The sequence below is a fragment of the Zonotrichia albicollis genome, chromosome 1 (assembly GCF_047830755.1).
Source record: "Zonotrichia albicollis isolate bZonAlb1 chromosome 1, bZonAlb1.hap1, whole genome shotgun sequence".
Taxonomy (NCBI): domain Eukaryota; kingdom Metazoa; phylum Chordata; class Aves; order Passeriformes; family Passerellidae; genus Zonotrichia; species Zonotrichia albicollis.
Genome location: NC_133819.1, coordinates 113,955,948 through 113,971,135, shown reverse-complemented (window position 1 = coordinate 113,971,135; position 15,188 = coordinate 113,955,948). Strand labels below are relative to the sequence as shown.

Sequence of the window (15,188 nt, the reverse complement as noted above, 5' to 3'; positions counted from 1 at the left end):
ATTGTGGACAGTGAAAAGATTGGGAATTGAAAAGGAATGGGCAGCGCTTGTTCTCATTACACCACCAGTTTACTACCTGTCATTTGGAAAGATCTAGCAAGGAGCTGATGCTGCCTTTCAAAACTCACCTGCCTAATGATGGCTCTTGCAGGAGCTGACATTTGCTGTAATCAGAGGAAACATGCCCATGTTTCCACTCTCATCTTGTCTGATCAACTAGAGAAGCCTCTGGCTGGTGCCTTGAAAGAGTCTAATGTCTTTGTGCCTCTCTGCTATGAAGTCTATATAATTTTTTCTCTGAATTTATGGAAAATTTGTTGACAACATCGTATTTCTTGGTGCCTATTTGAAATATTCAGTATATTTTGAGTCCAAAATTAATTTATTTCTCAACTACTTGCTATTATACTCCTAAGCATTACTATTTACATCCAAATACATGCAGTTCCAATATAGAAAACACAACTAATTTTCTATTTTTTACCAATTCAAGTGTTCTTTTCATCACTGTCAACTCAGAGAGGAGGAGCTTTATTTCCCTTTTGTCCCACAATCTTCTTCAATTTTTTCTTCTTTTTTTTAATGGGGTCCTCTTCCAGCATTTTTTGCATCATCTTTCCACCACTATTAATGTACTACCACCATTCTGAGAACTTCTTATTGTTTCATGCTGTCCAAATAATTACCACCCGCTTATCAATACCCATCACCTTTGATCCTTAAATTTTAATTAATAGATCTTATCTTTCTAACAATTTTCCAGACAAACCTACTTTCACAATTACTGCATTAAAGGAAAGCTGCCACATTATGTATAGTCAACAAGTCTTTTCTAATTACTTTTTCTTTAATCTTTTTAACCTGCTGCAACATTGAGATGTTTGGATAACACTGCTGGATTTACAGCATCTTACACCCTTTTTCAGGTGCATTTGTTTCCTTGTGGTAATGCTAATGGGTCTGTCTGTACTCCTATTGTCTTCTCCATATCAAGAATATTTTCATTAAGGAATTCTAAAGGTTGTTTCCTTCACTCTAGTTTGACAACTGTCTTCCCTTTTTACTTAACTAATTAAAATCCACATATAGATATAGATATAGATATAGATATAGATATAGATATAGATATAGATATAGATATAGATATAGATATAGATATAGATATAGATTCTAAGTTAAATAAACCTTCAATTACCCTGCCAGTGCTCATTAAAAAAAAAAAGCTGTGGGTATTTGTTAAATTTGAAATTAAATATATAAAACCTTTTAAAAAAAAAAGTGTAACAGGATGAAGACCTTTCAAGTTCATGATGTGCTTGCAGAAAGAAGTTAAAATTAGCTGTTTAACCTCTGAGACAAAAAATTATTTTACTTAAAAAAATCAAGATGACAAGACTATTTGTGATGGTACTTTAATTTTAAGATAAATTATGTGTTGATATAACAAGTAAAGAGTCCTTTTTCATCTCTGCATACCATGTTGATACTTATTGCGCATGAAGACAGAAATTAACCTTACATCTGTGTAGCCTTTTCTGACTCTACTCAAAAATATTATTTAACTATTTCATTTAAATTAGGTGATTTTTCCTAACTTCTTTTATAATAAAAAACTACAACCCTCTCTACATAAGGTAAGCCAAAAAGGAAATCTTGTTTTGAACTCAATGTTCCCTAAAATTTCAGACATTCACAGATAAGTAAACCTTTTTCTTCTCCAGTATTTGACAGGCAGCAAGACCCTTCCAGTCTCACTGCTAATCAAATCAGCCTCTCTTTCCAGTTTGACCTTTTGACTGAATTTCTTGAAGTGCTCCACAGTAATTCCTTTGGAGTATAATGATCGGTACTGATGAGAGATGAATGCATTATAATTGCAGGCTGTCCTGACAAAGATCATGGCCAAAAAGCTATTCAAGCCAGGAAAGATATTTTTGCTTTCCACAGGAGTTATAATGAAGAATAAAATGCCTTGTTGACCACATGTGCCAAGGGTGCCAAAACAGCAGAGATCCCTAAATTATAAGTTAGAGTGGTGGAATATTTTAACTGTTGTTTATATACTTTTTGTCTTTATTTTTTACAGTAATGAAAGCAAAGAGGTAAGCTCAGGGTGAACCATAACAGTGAAAATGGAAGCAATTAACTGCGTTTTGTTCATAAGGCAGTATCTTATTCCTTCTTTTGAGACAGGAGCATATCTTTGCACTCTCTGCATCTGATGTTATACAAACTATTACGAAAATTTCCAAATGCAAATGCTAACTTCATCTATTGTAGCTTCACTTATACTTACCCATATAGTTGTTGTTATTGTTAGTATTGGTGGTATATTATTTTCATTACTTTTTTACATTTGTGCATCTTCTCATGAAGAAAACAGAAAACAAAATAGAAGCATCTCCTTCCCTTGTGAGTTACACTCAGCACAATTACATATAAATAAAGTTGGACCAGAGAAAGGGAACTGAGAAATATGTTGGCTAGCTGAAAATTTGGTGTAAGGGAGGTGAAAGCAAATCTTCTTCCTCAAATCTCCCTTCTTGAAGGCAAGTTTACAGCTTAGTCCTATACATATTTCTCTCCTTGTATGAGGAAGCAATTTTTTCTTTCTTATGAATCAGGTTGCTCTGTTTCCCCTTAACATGTTTCTTTGTGTGGAAATTATCATTATAGAATTAATTGTCATACACAACATATACATACTTAACTGTACAGTGTGCTGAGTTTTACCTTGTAATTTTTATTCATATTTTTTTAAAATAGTTGTGCAGATATTAATTTTTTATGACTGAATTTGTCAATAGGCCAAAAAAACCCAACCATACATTTTCAGAATTTTGGAACATTGATTTATTCTGGTTAATTCTGTAAAGGATAATGATAACATTTCTCTTCTATAGTAAAATTGGTAAGACACAATCTGAAGAAAAGTATATATACCTGCATCAAATAGGTAAATTTGAAAAGATTACTTTGGTGAAACACTCTAATTCCTTTTGAGTTGAGAAAGTAAAAACACCAAGGTACTCTCTAAAGAAAATCTAATGAGAATTCTTCAGGTAGAATAATGAACAGCTACCACACAAAAATAAAGATAGTTCAAGTGAGAATTAGGATTATAAATTTAAAAGCCCAAATGTTCTTTTTCTTACCTGCTGGTTTACGGGAAAATTCCTGTTGATTTTTTTAATCTATAAAAATGAATAAAGAAATAGATTAATACTCAGTCACTAGGATAAAAAACAAAACAAATAAATCCAACTGGATTTCAGACACATATATTAGACTCTCCCTTCCAAATTTTGCCTGCAAAAAAGAAAATAAAATCTCCTGCAGTAAAAGAACTGAAACCTTTGGCAAGCTCATTTGAACAATGGGATATTTCTGTGGTTACTGTGGTCCATTTTACTGTTTAGAATCCAGAAGAGGTGCATACACACAAAATTAATTCTAAATTCTGAAACAAAGTGCAATTTTCTCTTTTTTTCTTCTTCTTATTAGAAGATATAAAATAAACTAGAATATTTGACTCTAAATAAAATTATTTCAGAGCAACTTACTGCCAACCACCAAAGTCATCAATCTCTAAGCAAGTTCCTTTCCTTAAGGAATGATGAAATTTTGGGTTGGAACAGCTTTGGAAACACCATTTACTCTACCCTTTACCCTAGGTGCAAAATTAAGTATGCACAATCAGTTCTAATAATTGTTCAAGTAATTTTTTCTTAAAGCATTCAACAATATCCCTAAGTGAAAAGGAACAAGAAAAGCAGGCCGAGATACCTAATTCCTGATGAGTTTTTGTTTAGCCCTGCAGTTCATGGACTCCCTAAGAACAAACATTGCCAGCTTTCTGACACAAGTGTCCAATACAAAGAGAATTATGTGTAGAACATACCCATTCCTACCATTATTAGAAGAAAAATGTTGTTTTTTAAGCATAAGCTGTGAAAGCTTTTGACAACCTAGTAAATCTAAAACCTTGTAAATCATGACAATTACCTAATACCTAGAATAAAAACATATTTAAATTGAAGATATTGCCAACTAGGTCTCTATATGGAATGTAATTGAATTATCTGGGAAGCCCTGAAACCACAGTATAACATAAAACTTCTTCAACCAACCTGCAACATCTTTTTAGAAGAAAAGAAGAATCACCACTGAATTTCCTCCAGTGTTTACAATATTGTCCCTAAACAACTACATGCAGAGATGTGAGTGGCAATGTGTTTTGCAGGCTTCAGAACCAGGCTGCAGTCACAAGCTCTTTGAATTCCTCATGCAAATACTGAGCAAGTGCCACTGACATCCCACAATTTTGCAATCAAAGGATAATTCCCACTGTCAAGAACATGCTGGCACACAATTTCAGTTGGTTTTCAAATGTATCCTCCATCAAAAGTGTCAGAAGAACATTTCCACTCTTCCTTCTTTAATGCTAGCTAAGGAGAAGCATTAGAGGAATAAGGACATTCAACGGACAAAGAAATAGTATAAAATTAATCCATACAAGATACCAACTATCTAATGTGATTATTAAAATAAAAAGCAGCAAAACCCCATATTTTTTGACCTAAAAAATACTTGAAGACTTCTGGGATTTATTCCTAAACCAAATATTAATTAATCCAGCATGATAAATTCCTGTTTGGGTTAGTAGAATCTATTAAAGTCCTGGTGAAAACGATGTATTTTAATCTAAGCAAAGACTTCAGTTAATAGCCTGAAAATTTTAAGGCTTGAAAGTACAATGTTAAGAAAAAGAAATTTTACTTTTCTAAACAAAATACTGTAAATATTTACTTAGTGGCAAGTTACAGTTATATATCAAATAATTTAGGAGTGTTTTTATTTACTTCAAACATAGAGACTGCATTTTTTTTACAAAGTACATTAGGTGCATTGTGTGCTGTTAATGTTCTTCTAAAATGTAAATACGTACTTGAAACATCATTTTCTCATTCAAAAATTTCCAGCTCATTTTCTAAAATACAGTCTAAGCATCTACATTACATGGTTGTTTTAACTGCTGTTATTTTGATTAACTAAAACAACTATGTTTATCTTTCAGGTAATAAGGTGATTTCTTGAAATGCATTATTTTTAACTCTTTTACAGACACTTCAAAACTGTATTATAGTTGTTCAAATCTACCTGAAATTAAAAATTGTTAAGTATGATTAATCTTAGGAACACCTAAATCTTTATCATTCATATGCATCAATACTGAACATTACAGAAATAAAAAGTTCAACAATTAGGCAGTATACGTATGTTCTTCCCAGCCTTTTACAATGTATATTGAGTAAAATTTAATTTCCAGACCTAAATTATTTGGTAATTAAAACCTAAAAGTAAACATTTTCCAGAAATTAAAAAAGAGAAAAAAATCTTCAATTACTTTACTGGTTATCTAAAAGAAAAATGTTGCTTCAGTCTTCCAACTTTACTGAACCCATTGTAATACTACCATGTGTAATTAAGCACAATCATAGCACACAGAACTGTGTAACTGATGCAATTAAATAAAATTTGTTTTCATCAGTACAATACACTGCAAATACACACGAATGTAATATTTCTTAAAAAACACACCAGCAGATATTATACTAAAAAGACATTCTGAGAATATTCTTTAGAAAGATGTGTTTGTGCAGAGCAATTAAAAATCAGAATGGCACAAAAGGAGACAGAAGAAGCTAGACAACACACTCTTGTCTGAAGACAAACACAATGTAGGCTGATTTGAAGTTAGCAAGAACTACCTGCTTCTGCTTCAAGCACAAAAAAACAGGTGCTGAGGGATGATATTCTATTCTGATTCAATTTCCATTAATGCAAATTAGGAGAAAAAAAATCTAAGAACACCATAGAGAAAGTAATTTGGGAATTAATGATCAATTCAATGTGGAAGGAGGAAGGAGTCAGAAGTAAGGTCTCTGCAGTATCCTGCATCTGACAAGGAAAGAGATAAGCAGTGATAATACAAGACCAATAATTGTAGCATAGAAACATAGAATGGTTTAGATTGGAGGGAACATTAAAGATCATCTAGTTCCAACCCTCTGCCATGGTCAGGGACACCTTCACTAGGCCAGATTGTTCAGAGCTCCACCCAGAGCTCTGGCTTTGAAAACTTTCAGGGATGGGAAGAATATATTTTAGTGAAAGCTATCAAAGAAGATTGGTTCAAAATATAAGTGATTGTTAATGGTACAAATACATTTTACTAGATATGTTCCAAAAATTCATCTCACAGTATGTTTGGATATCACAGACAAGAAGAATACTGGGCAGGGAGATGATTTGAAGTGAAATGACATAATGAAAAATGTCCCATGGCCAAACTCAGTCATTTTTGCGCACTAGATGTTGCAACTACAGATGAATATTTTCACAGTGATGGCTGTGCCTGCTCTGCAGAGGAAACAAACAAGAACATGGAACACAGCACTTCTCAGCAGGAACACAAATGAGCAAACCTTGGCTTCAGGTGTGCACAACGATTGCAAATGTTCGGGCTCTTTAGTTTTTGTTATTTAAAAGTCTTTGTGCCAGAGAAGCAGTAATACAGAAGAACACTGTTCCATACTATTATCTTTTCCCATTAATTGCAGCCTATTATTGTTGCCCTCTGCTGAAATGCAGCTGATTAAGCTCATAAAAGCTGGGTTTTAAATTTTCACATTCAGTTAAAGCTGAACTGAATTGTTCACTCCTCTGAGAGATACCATTTCAGACCTTCTTGGGGCCAATAGCACAGCAATATTTATTTTCAGTTTCCATATGAGGATTTTAAAGTGTAATTTGAAAACTACTATTTATTAGGAGGTTTTTTCCCTTTCTTATCTATTTATATTAATAAAATTTGCTATTCCCATTTAATCACAGGATCCTCATGAGATGATCTGGAAATGTATCTTTCAATACGCTCCAAGTACTCTTAAAAGTAGTAAGATCAAGAGATTTCAGGTTTCTCCAACCCTTAAAAATTTAAATAGAAGCAATCAGATGTTTGAAAACTCGATGTATACCACACTTGCTTTGATCCTATTTCATGATAAACTATACTGTAAATTAGACTCAAAATTCTAAAGGAATAATGGGAAAGATGATTAATAGACAACTAAGATTCACATAATACACCTGGTCCTCTAGAAGAAAGAATAAGAATAGGTGTTAGTTGTTAGGACAGAGATCCTGACAGAGACAATTCCACTGGAGTACCTAGGGGAACAGCCAAGAAAACAAGTGGGCACCAGTGCCTGCTCAGTCTTTTGCTGACTTAGGCAGTAAATAAGATGCTCCCCAGGCTTTCACATATTATTTGATCTCTCATTTTCTTGCAGTCTGTAGATATCACATAATTTTGCAGGTCACAGTCATTTTCCAATTTAAAAGAACCTTTTATTGTTTTAATTTATGCTAGCCATTTTTATGGATTTCCCCAAACAATTTAGACTCTCTAACCTTCTCTATCAGTTGTTTGCACTACACAACTGCTGACTCACATTCAATAACAGGTTATTAAAATAGAATAGCTTGAGAAGAACATAAATTCATTACATAGCTGTTCATCTCATGCATAGAGATGAAGACAAGCAACAATACAGTTTGTGCTATTGGGATGTTAAGTGATTTCAAAGAGGAAGCCAGATCATTAAAATTTGGAAGAAAACACGAGTTCATGCTGTGATAATCTTATGTTAATGAATAAGAAAGAATACACAATACTTCAAATTGCTGGTTGGCTAGTCTTTCTGTCATTGCTAGGTTTTTATTTACTCAAAGGGTGGGTAAGTTGTGGTAAGAATGTGAAATTTTGTTGTACAAGAGTTTATGCACACTGAAAGAATCAAAGAAGATTTGAAAGAAGGATGCAACAGCCCCCACAAAATACATCGTATATTGGTAAATGCATTCAAATATATGTAATTGCTTATAGAACAAATATAGCAATTCTTGGTGCTGGTTTTGCAAGCTGCAGTAGATTTTAGAATTCACACTAAAAATCTGTATAAGTTAAGTTATGCAAAATGATCAGTCAAAACATTCTGGAATATATGGGAGCATAGGAAGTATTTAATTCACATCTGCCTCTTGACCTACCAGTGAATGGCACCATTCTCTGTCATGTGTTGATCATATTTAACCAGCTGAACGGTTCAAAGGATAAAAGATTAGGATTACTTCCATCATTCCTACCATTTTCATATCCTAGTTGGATTTTTGTCAAGACTAGATACAGCGGATTGCAAACACACTCAGCCTGAAGGAACTCAGTACCAACTTCCTTTAAGGAAGAAAGGGAAAAACTCCAGAATGTACAAACAGTTACACAGAGGAGAGGCTTGATTTAACACTGAATAATGCATAAGCACAAGCATGACCTCTGCTTTCCAGTCTGTTCCTATAGATACCTGCAGGCTGAGTCATCCTCACTATGGCTCCTAGATGAGAACAAAAGTGAGAACCAAGATTATATGTTTCAGCTTATATAATCAATGTTATAAAATCTCTCTTATGAGTAAAAAAATGTAAAAAAAAATGATCAAATACTTGTAAAGTTTATAGACAATGAGGACACAGTAGACATTATTCAGAAAGTCCCTAATCAGCTGTCTGAAGAAGTCCTAAAGTAGCAGATGGCTGGAAAGACAAAATGAAATATAACCAATCTTTTGTTATCACCAGACACAGGACTAGATGGATCTTTATTCTGGAACAGTTTAACAGTTCTCATGAATCATCTTAATCCATATGGAAACAAAAATGTTTCATTTAAATTCTATATAGGAGTAGAGGAAGAGTGGCCTGAGATAATCTTGAGGTCACATCTGGAAAGCAGAACTGTACAAGATTCCTTTTAAACCCTACTGAATGCCTTTATTAGCCAGCTGTACAAAATAAGCAGAGATCTTCCATATTTTGGTGAGTTCCGATAAATAAAGGTATTTGATAAATACTTTTGGGGACAATAAAATACAGCTAGTAAAAGTCAGGAATGCACCTTCAAAAACAGAAGCAGATGAATACAAATCATTGCTAAGAGGTGTTGAACTTTTGAAAGAAAATATATTGAGAGTTATTAGTAATTTAGGACACGTAAATGCACTATCAAAGCACAAATGGCCATCTGAAATGTGATCACAAACCTGCATATTATTAAACCTTTTTCTTTCTCACTCAAAAGGATTCAGTGATACATTGAACAGCACAAGCACAGAAGTAATGAATGGATATCAGAAAGAAATACCAGATTTGTGCCTATTACATGGAAGCATAGTGGGAGCCCTAAGGACAAAAACACAAAACCTACTCAAAACATCTGTGAGGTTCCAACAATACGACTGCAATTAATTTTACCCTAATTAAAATTTTCTTTTTTAAAAATCATTGTGCTTTTTTTACTTGATAGATGAATGGCATCACTTAATCCTGCAATATTTAACAGCCATTCCTAAAAGTGAGTGTCACCTTAATGACAATATTTCTATTGTGCCTCTTTAAAGAAGATACAGGTGTTACAAAGAGTTTTATAACAGTGAATGTCCATAAATAAAATACCAACAGCAACATGCATACTATTGGAGACACTGAAAACAAATTAAATCCAGTGCCTGAAGCAGCTATTATGGTCCCATCTGAAAGTAGAAACATGTGTCTCTGTACTGAAGACTTATTAGAAGTACTGTGAACAAGAAGAATTGAAAAGGTATGAAAAAAATCTGACCCAGAAGGAGACACCAGAATCATTGCTTCAGATAATGAAATGCAACTGAGTAATTGTGTCTTATATCATAATAGTAGTTGCTCACTGGAGTATGATTACTGCAGTATCAATCACACTAAGAAGTAAAAAAGCTGGTGTTACTTATTACTACAGAGCAAGGAAGCCATGTCATTTTTCCAGCAGGAACCAGATTTAAACTGTTAAATTTAACTATTAAAAATTGATCTATATGTCTCTCCTGGTGTAAAATACCAGATTTCATTATCTCTTGATTTTTCAAGGCAATTAAATATTATAGATAAGCCAACTTCAATTTTACTTTTCACTTACCATTTCATTAAACTTAACATTGAGACAATATAATACCCAGTATATACTATTTACTTTCAGAATGTTTCACAGAATGATAAGGGAAAAACTTTAATAGTATCCACAGTTTATCTTATCCTAGTATTTCTGAATGCAGCTGCAAAAACTGATATGAATTTGTTCATTCTATGTAATATAAGAGAACAGCAACAGTTGCTTAAAAACAATTCAGTCAATTAAAGCTGTTTGTGGAACTCATTTGTACAGTTCTGCCATGATGAGTCTCTTAATGCCTCATAAGTCAATCTATTAGCAAACACACCTCTACTTAGCATTGGAAGCTCTCCTTATATTGAACCAGACTCTTTCCAGCTGCAGTTTAATCCCATTGCTTCTCATGTAATCCATCACAGACTCAAAGAACAAACTGTTTGCCCTTTGTGTAGTTTTTCTTAAGTTGAAACATTATTTTTTTCTTCAGGCAAAGCCAGTTCCATTTCACCCTGTATTATCTTCCAAGTTCATGCTATTGTCAAATTGGCCAGAGCTTATTTTGGTAGCTACTTTTGCATATGAGCACTGAATGACACACATTTTTCCTGAATGACCAGGAGAGCTGACTAGGGCATTACAACAGCTCTGATCCCCTCAGCCTTCCTCCAAAAGTCTTGCAGCCACTTTTATCTGCTTAGAGTGACACAGAAATGAGTCATGCCTGCAAGAAGGAGCAGTTCCAGGTAATTGTCATTTGACTAGATGGCTTTGGCTACATCCCTCAGATTTAAGCTCCTGGTAGAAGACTTCCCACAACATTAGGTCCAGACACTAGAGCAGTTTTCATCACACGCAGGAGTGAGTCACTCATGACCAACCAATACATCATTTCCTCATGGGAAGAATGATCCTTAATCTCACAGTTTTTCCAGCTTGCCAGGCTTCCATTTTATTTTTAATCCACTCTGTCATTAAGCTTGAAACTTCAGCTCCTGTGGGCACCATTTTAATGCATCACTGCCTGAGGAGGGATAATTTCCCTGTGAAGAAAATCTGAGTTGAAATGTCTTGTTAGCTAGGTTTTTCTCAATCACAGTAGGTGCTATTGTAGATCTTCCTGCCTTGTTACCAATCACCTTCTCCACACCCCCATTCCAGATTTCACCCTCTCTGTCAGCTTTCCTCTGCAATTTCTCTACTTCTTTAGACATTTCACCAGCACATACGTTACAGCTGAGGCATCTTCCTCAGCCTTCTTTGGGAAGGGAACTGCAAACCATAACTCCTACAAATTCAGTTTAAGATTTGGATTTAGACATCAATACTTTTGCTTCCCACCTAAAGTTCCAACTGAACTGTTAGCAAGTATTGGAAGAAAAATACATCACAAGCCAACTGACATTTTCATCAAAGCTTTGCTCTGTGTATAATATGTTTGCTGAAGGTCATTACCCTTCTTTTCTTCCTTCCCCCTAAAAGTCCTATCCACAGCTTTGGAGCCATTTCTTTACTGAGTCAAATGTCTCCTTTCATTTTAGGTCCCTCTTTCCAACCTGGTCTTTTCATTCTGACTGGACTGAAATAGAATAAAGCAGTTTGTTGAAAACTACAACTAAACATATTTTGTTCCTCTGCCCTCAGTCCATATACAATCTACTGATCTTGCTCATGAAGAGTTAACAGTTTGCCAAGTTTGCATTGTTTCAGGAGTCCTCAATTTTGTACAGATAATAACACTTGCAGTTCATAGTCCAGAATTTATTATGACAAAAGGAGTAGTAAAATAACAGAAGAAATGAGGAATTTTATACCATTACAATTCTATATAAAAGGAGACAATTAATTGCCTTGACAGAACCTAATAGAAATGTAGCTAGTGATTTTTAAAATACATTCAATACTTACACCACAGCATACCAGTCTAAATGAATTCCTGATGTAAAAATTCATTAAATTGGCCAGTTGCCAGTGGAATAAACAAATATCTTTACAAAATAATTAAAGAGGTTTTCTTTAGTATTTACAGGTATTATATCTTCCATCATTCCATAATCAACCCATTCATTTACTTTCGTTTGAGTGGATTAAAAATAAAATTATAGAAACATCTTGTCTTTGTTGTGTTATGTCACATTTCACTTCTTCTGTCTAAAAGAATTACACAATTCTATTCTCTTGAAGCTCTCAGGAATAACAGCAATATTTATGAGACAATTTGTCCGACAGGACCAGATAAACTTCTTGTAAGCTAAAAAATCACTTGTTATTACATTACTTAGATAATTTACTTGACATTAGATGAAATAGGGGTTGAGAATTAGGTTCACATGATAATAAATATGGTATCAACATAATTGCTAAATTTTATATTACAAAAGAAAAAGAATTTTCATATATAAGATCATTATAAACACCTGAGTTTTTCAGTACCTGTTTTTTCTGGAAGCTCTCTATTCATCTGTATGACTGATAATTTTAAATTTCACTTGAAATACTACAAAATTATTTTGTAGTGCTTGTATAGTTAAAAGTCATGTCCTCATATTTTATAAAGTACACCCTGCTCCTCCTCCTGATATCACTCTACTCTCTATTCAGATTAATCACAGACTGACTCTAGCACTGTATTCAGTTATAACCTGAGCTGACTTTTAATGAGAAAATCTTTTGCAATAAAGCTTCCAGATTGCCATAAATAGGAAAGATTGGACTCTCCTTAACCTTCCTTCTCTTAACAAGCTGTTGAGCCTTAGCTTAAAAAGTGTTTCATTCCCTTCTAAGGAATACAGTACTCTCTATTGATCTCCAATTTCACCTCATGACTAAGAATTCATTAAAAAATAGTATGCAAAAATCTCTATAAATATGGGTTTTCTCCAAGTATCTTCTGGTATTTCTGAAAATAAATGCTCAAATACTGATCAATATGGTCAAATACAAGTGTAAAGAGCTGTGTTTCAGTGGGACCATGGATGAAAGGTAGGCCAAGCAGTAGAAGATTTTTCTCAAGGGAGAAAAAAAAGTAAGGTAAAGATTTTTGCACAAATGAATTCATTTTCATCTCAGACTTTTTCTTCATTCTTCTTTGAGAAGTGTGTTAAAGGACCATTTAATTTTAACAATATTGTTAAACTGACACTAGTAATAGACGGCATATTTTTCTTGCTTTGGATACAATCTTTTAATCCTTAAATAGGAAGCGGTATAATAGTTAAGATCAACGCGATTTTCTCAAACCTCTCATAAACTTCCAATTTATTAGCATTAAGAACAGCTAACACAGGCACTAAGGATATTACAAGCAAATTTATAGATGACTTTTACTTAAGTGTGCATTTTGGACAGATTTCAGAATAGCAACTCCCTGTCTAATTGTATTTCAGCAGTAAAGGAGATTGTTTAGTCAAAGTATAGATTTTTGCTCTATCAGTATTTCTTGCAGCTCAAACATAATTTAGAGAGGTTCCATAGAAGGGCCACAAAGACAATCAAAAGACTGGGAAGCCTGCCATATAAGGAAAGACTGAAAGAACTGGGATTGTTCAGCCTTGAAAATAGAGGGGTTAGGAGAGACCTTATTACCATGTTCCAGTATGTAAAAGGTGATTACAAAGACAGAGACTCCCTTTTCACAAGGAGTCACAGGGAAAACACAGGGGTAATGAGTACAAGATACTCCCCGGAAGATTCTGATTAAACACAAGCGGAAAATTTTTGACAATGACAAAAATCAGTCATTGAAATAACCTCCCCAGGTAAGCAGTGTATTTCCCAGCTTTGGATACATTTTAGCTTCACGTGAATGGGATTCTGGGCATTTTGTATAGACTGTGCCTTTGCCAAGACTGGATCAGACCATCCTTGATGTCCCCTTTTAACCTGATATTCTAAGATTCTATAATGTCGTACAAGTTATACTACCCCACATTTTCAAGATACCAAGATGTGTACAATTCTCTAAGTTTCAACATTAAAAGTGATATCAAAGGAGGAATCATCTTTATGACACTTAAATTACTGGAATCAATTAAAAATTTTTTCTTCTTTTTTCCCCCACAATGTCTTCTCCCATTACTTTAGTGCAATTCTAGTTGTCTATTATGGACATTATCTTTCCTGAAAGAAAAAGGCACACACACACTTACTGAGAAAATTACTCCAGAACCATAGTTAAAAGAAAAATGGGGAAACAAATTATTCAACAAAGGTATAATGAAGACAATGGCATAAGTAGAACATAAAAGCTATAATTTGCAAGTGAAGTGCATATGTCAAGCTCTAAGAAAAACAGATGCTGCACAATAAGTAAAATTATACCAGGTTACATTATTATATATTGTCACAATGAGAGAATTAACTGCATAAATTTGACATTATTATAAAAACACTTAAAATGGTAATAAATATTAAAATGGTGTGTAATTTTAAGAAATTAGAACTGAACAAAGCAACTAAATATCTGATTAGTATCATGCCTATTCATAAAGTATAGACTGCTGTGAGAACATATGCTCAAAGCCAAAGAAGAAGAGAATCCCTAATATGTATGAAGGCAGCAATTCCATCAAATACAGAATTACTCTTTCAGCATGACTACTCACTGTTCCTAGCAGTAATTAGGTGGATGTTAACATACACATTACAATTTGCAAAAGATTTAGTTTGGAGCTGGTCACAACTGAAAAAACCAGTGATGAAATAAAGCTACATGAAGAGAGTCTTTACTCTTAAACCATATGCACTGGTTGTTCTGTGCCACACAAAATTTAAAACTTCTACTTTACTGCTATTTATTTCATCTAGAAACTTCCTGTACATAGCAAATGGATTTAGAACAAAGGCTCAATCTCTTGAAGATTCTAAGTAATGTAATGAGGATGTACTTGGAATGCATATATCTAAAAAGCTTTTCACTAATGTATATCTAATACTCTCTCTGGTTTCTAAGATGATCTGATTTTATTCAAGATTGTGTCACACTTATCAATGGTGACAATCACCTGTTTACAACTGACTTTTGAGTAAATTCTGATCAAAAAAGAACATTCAATATCTTTCCTTTCTTGTCACTGCCTGCCAATAATTTTCTTTCCAAAATGGAGTTAACCAACCCTTATCTTCTCCTCTTTGTTATTAATGGTATATA

The 15,188-nt window shown here is 33.7% G+C and overlaps 1 protein-coding gene across 8 annotated transcripts in view; it reads right to left on the bottom strand.

Annotated features, from left to right (window-relative positions):
• SNTG1 (syntrophin gamma 1) overlaps nt 1–15,188 on the bottom strand; it is a 318,965-nt gene that overhangs the window by 67,825 nt on the left and 235,952 nt on the right. For all 8 annotated transcript variants that reach the window (XR_012582420.1, XM_074550855.1, XM_074550863.1 and 5 more), the window contains one exon: nt 3,156–3,194. Coding sequence is in view for 7 of the 8 variants with exons in the window: in XM_074550855.1 (XP_074406956.1) it covers nt 3,156–3,194 (39 nt within the window). In the remaining variant the exon portion in view is untranslated. The remainder of the gene's footprint in view (nt 1–3,155; nt 3,195–15,188) is intronic.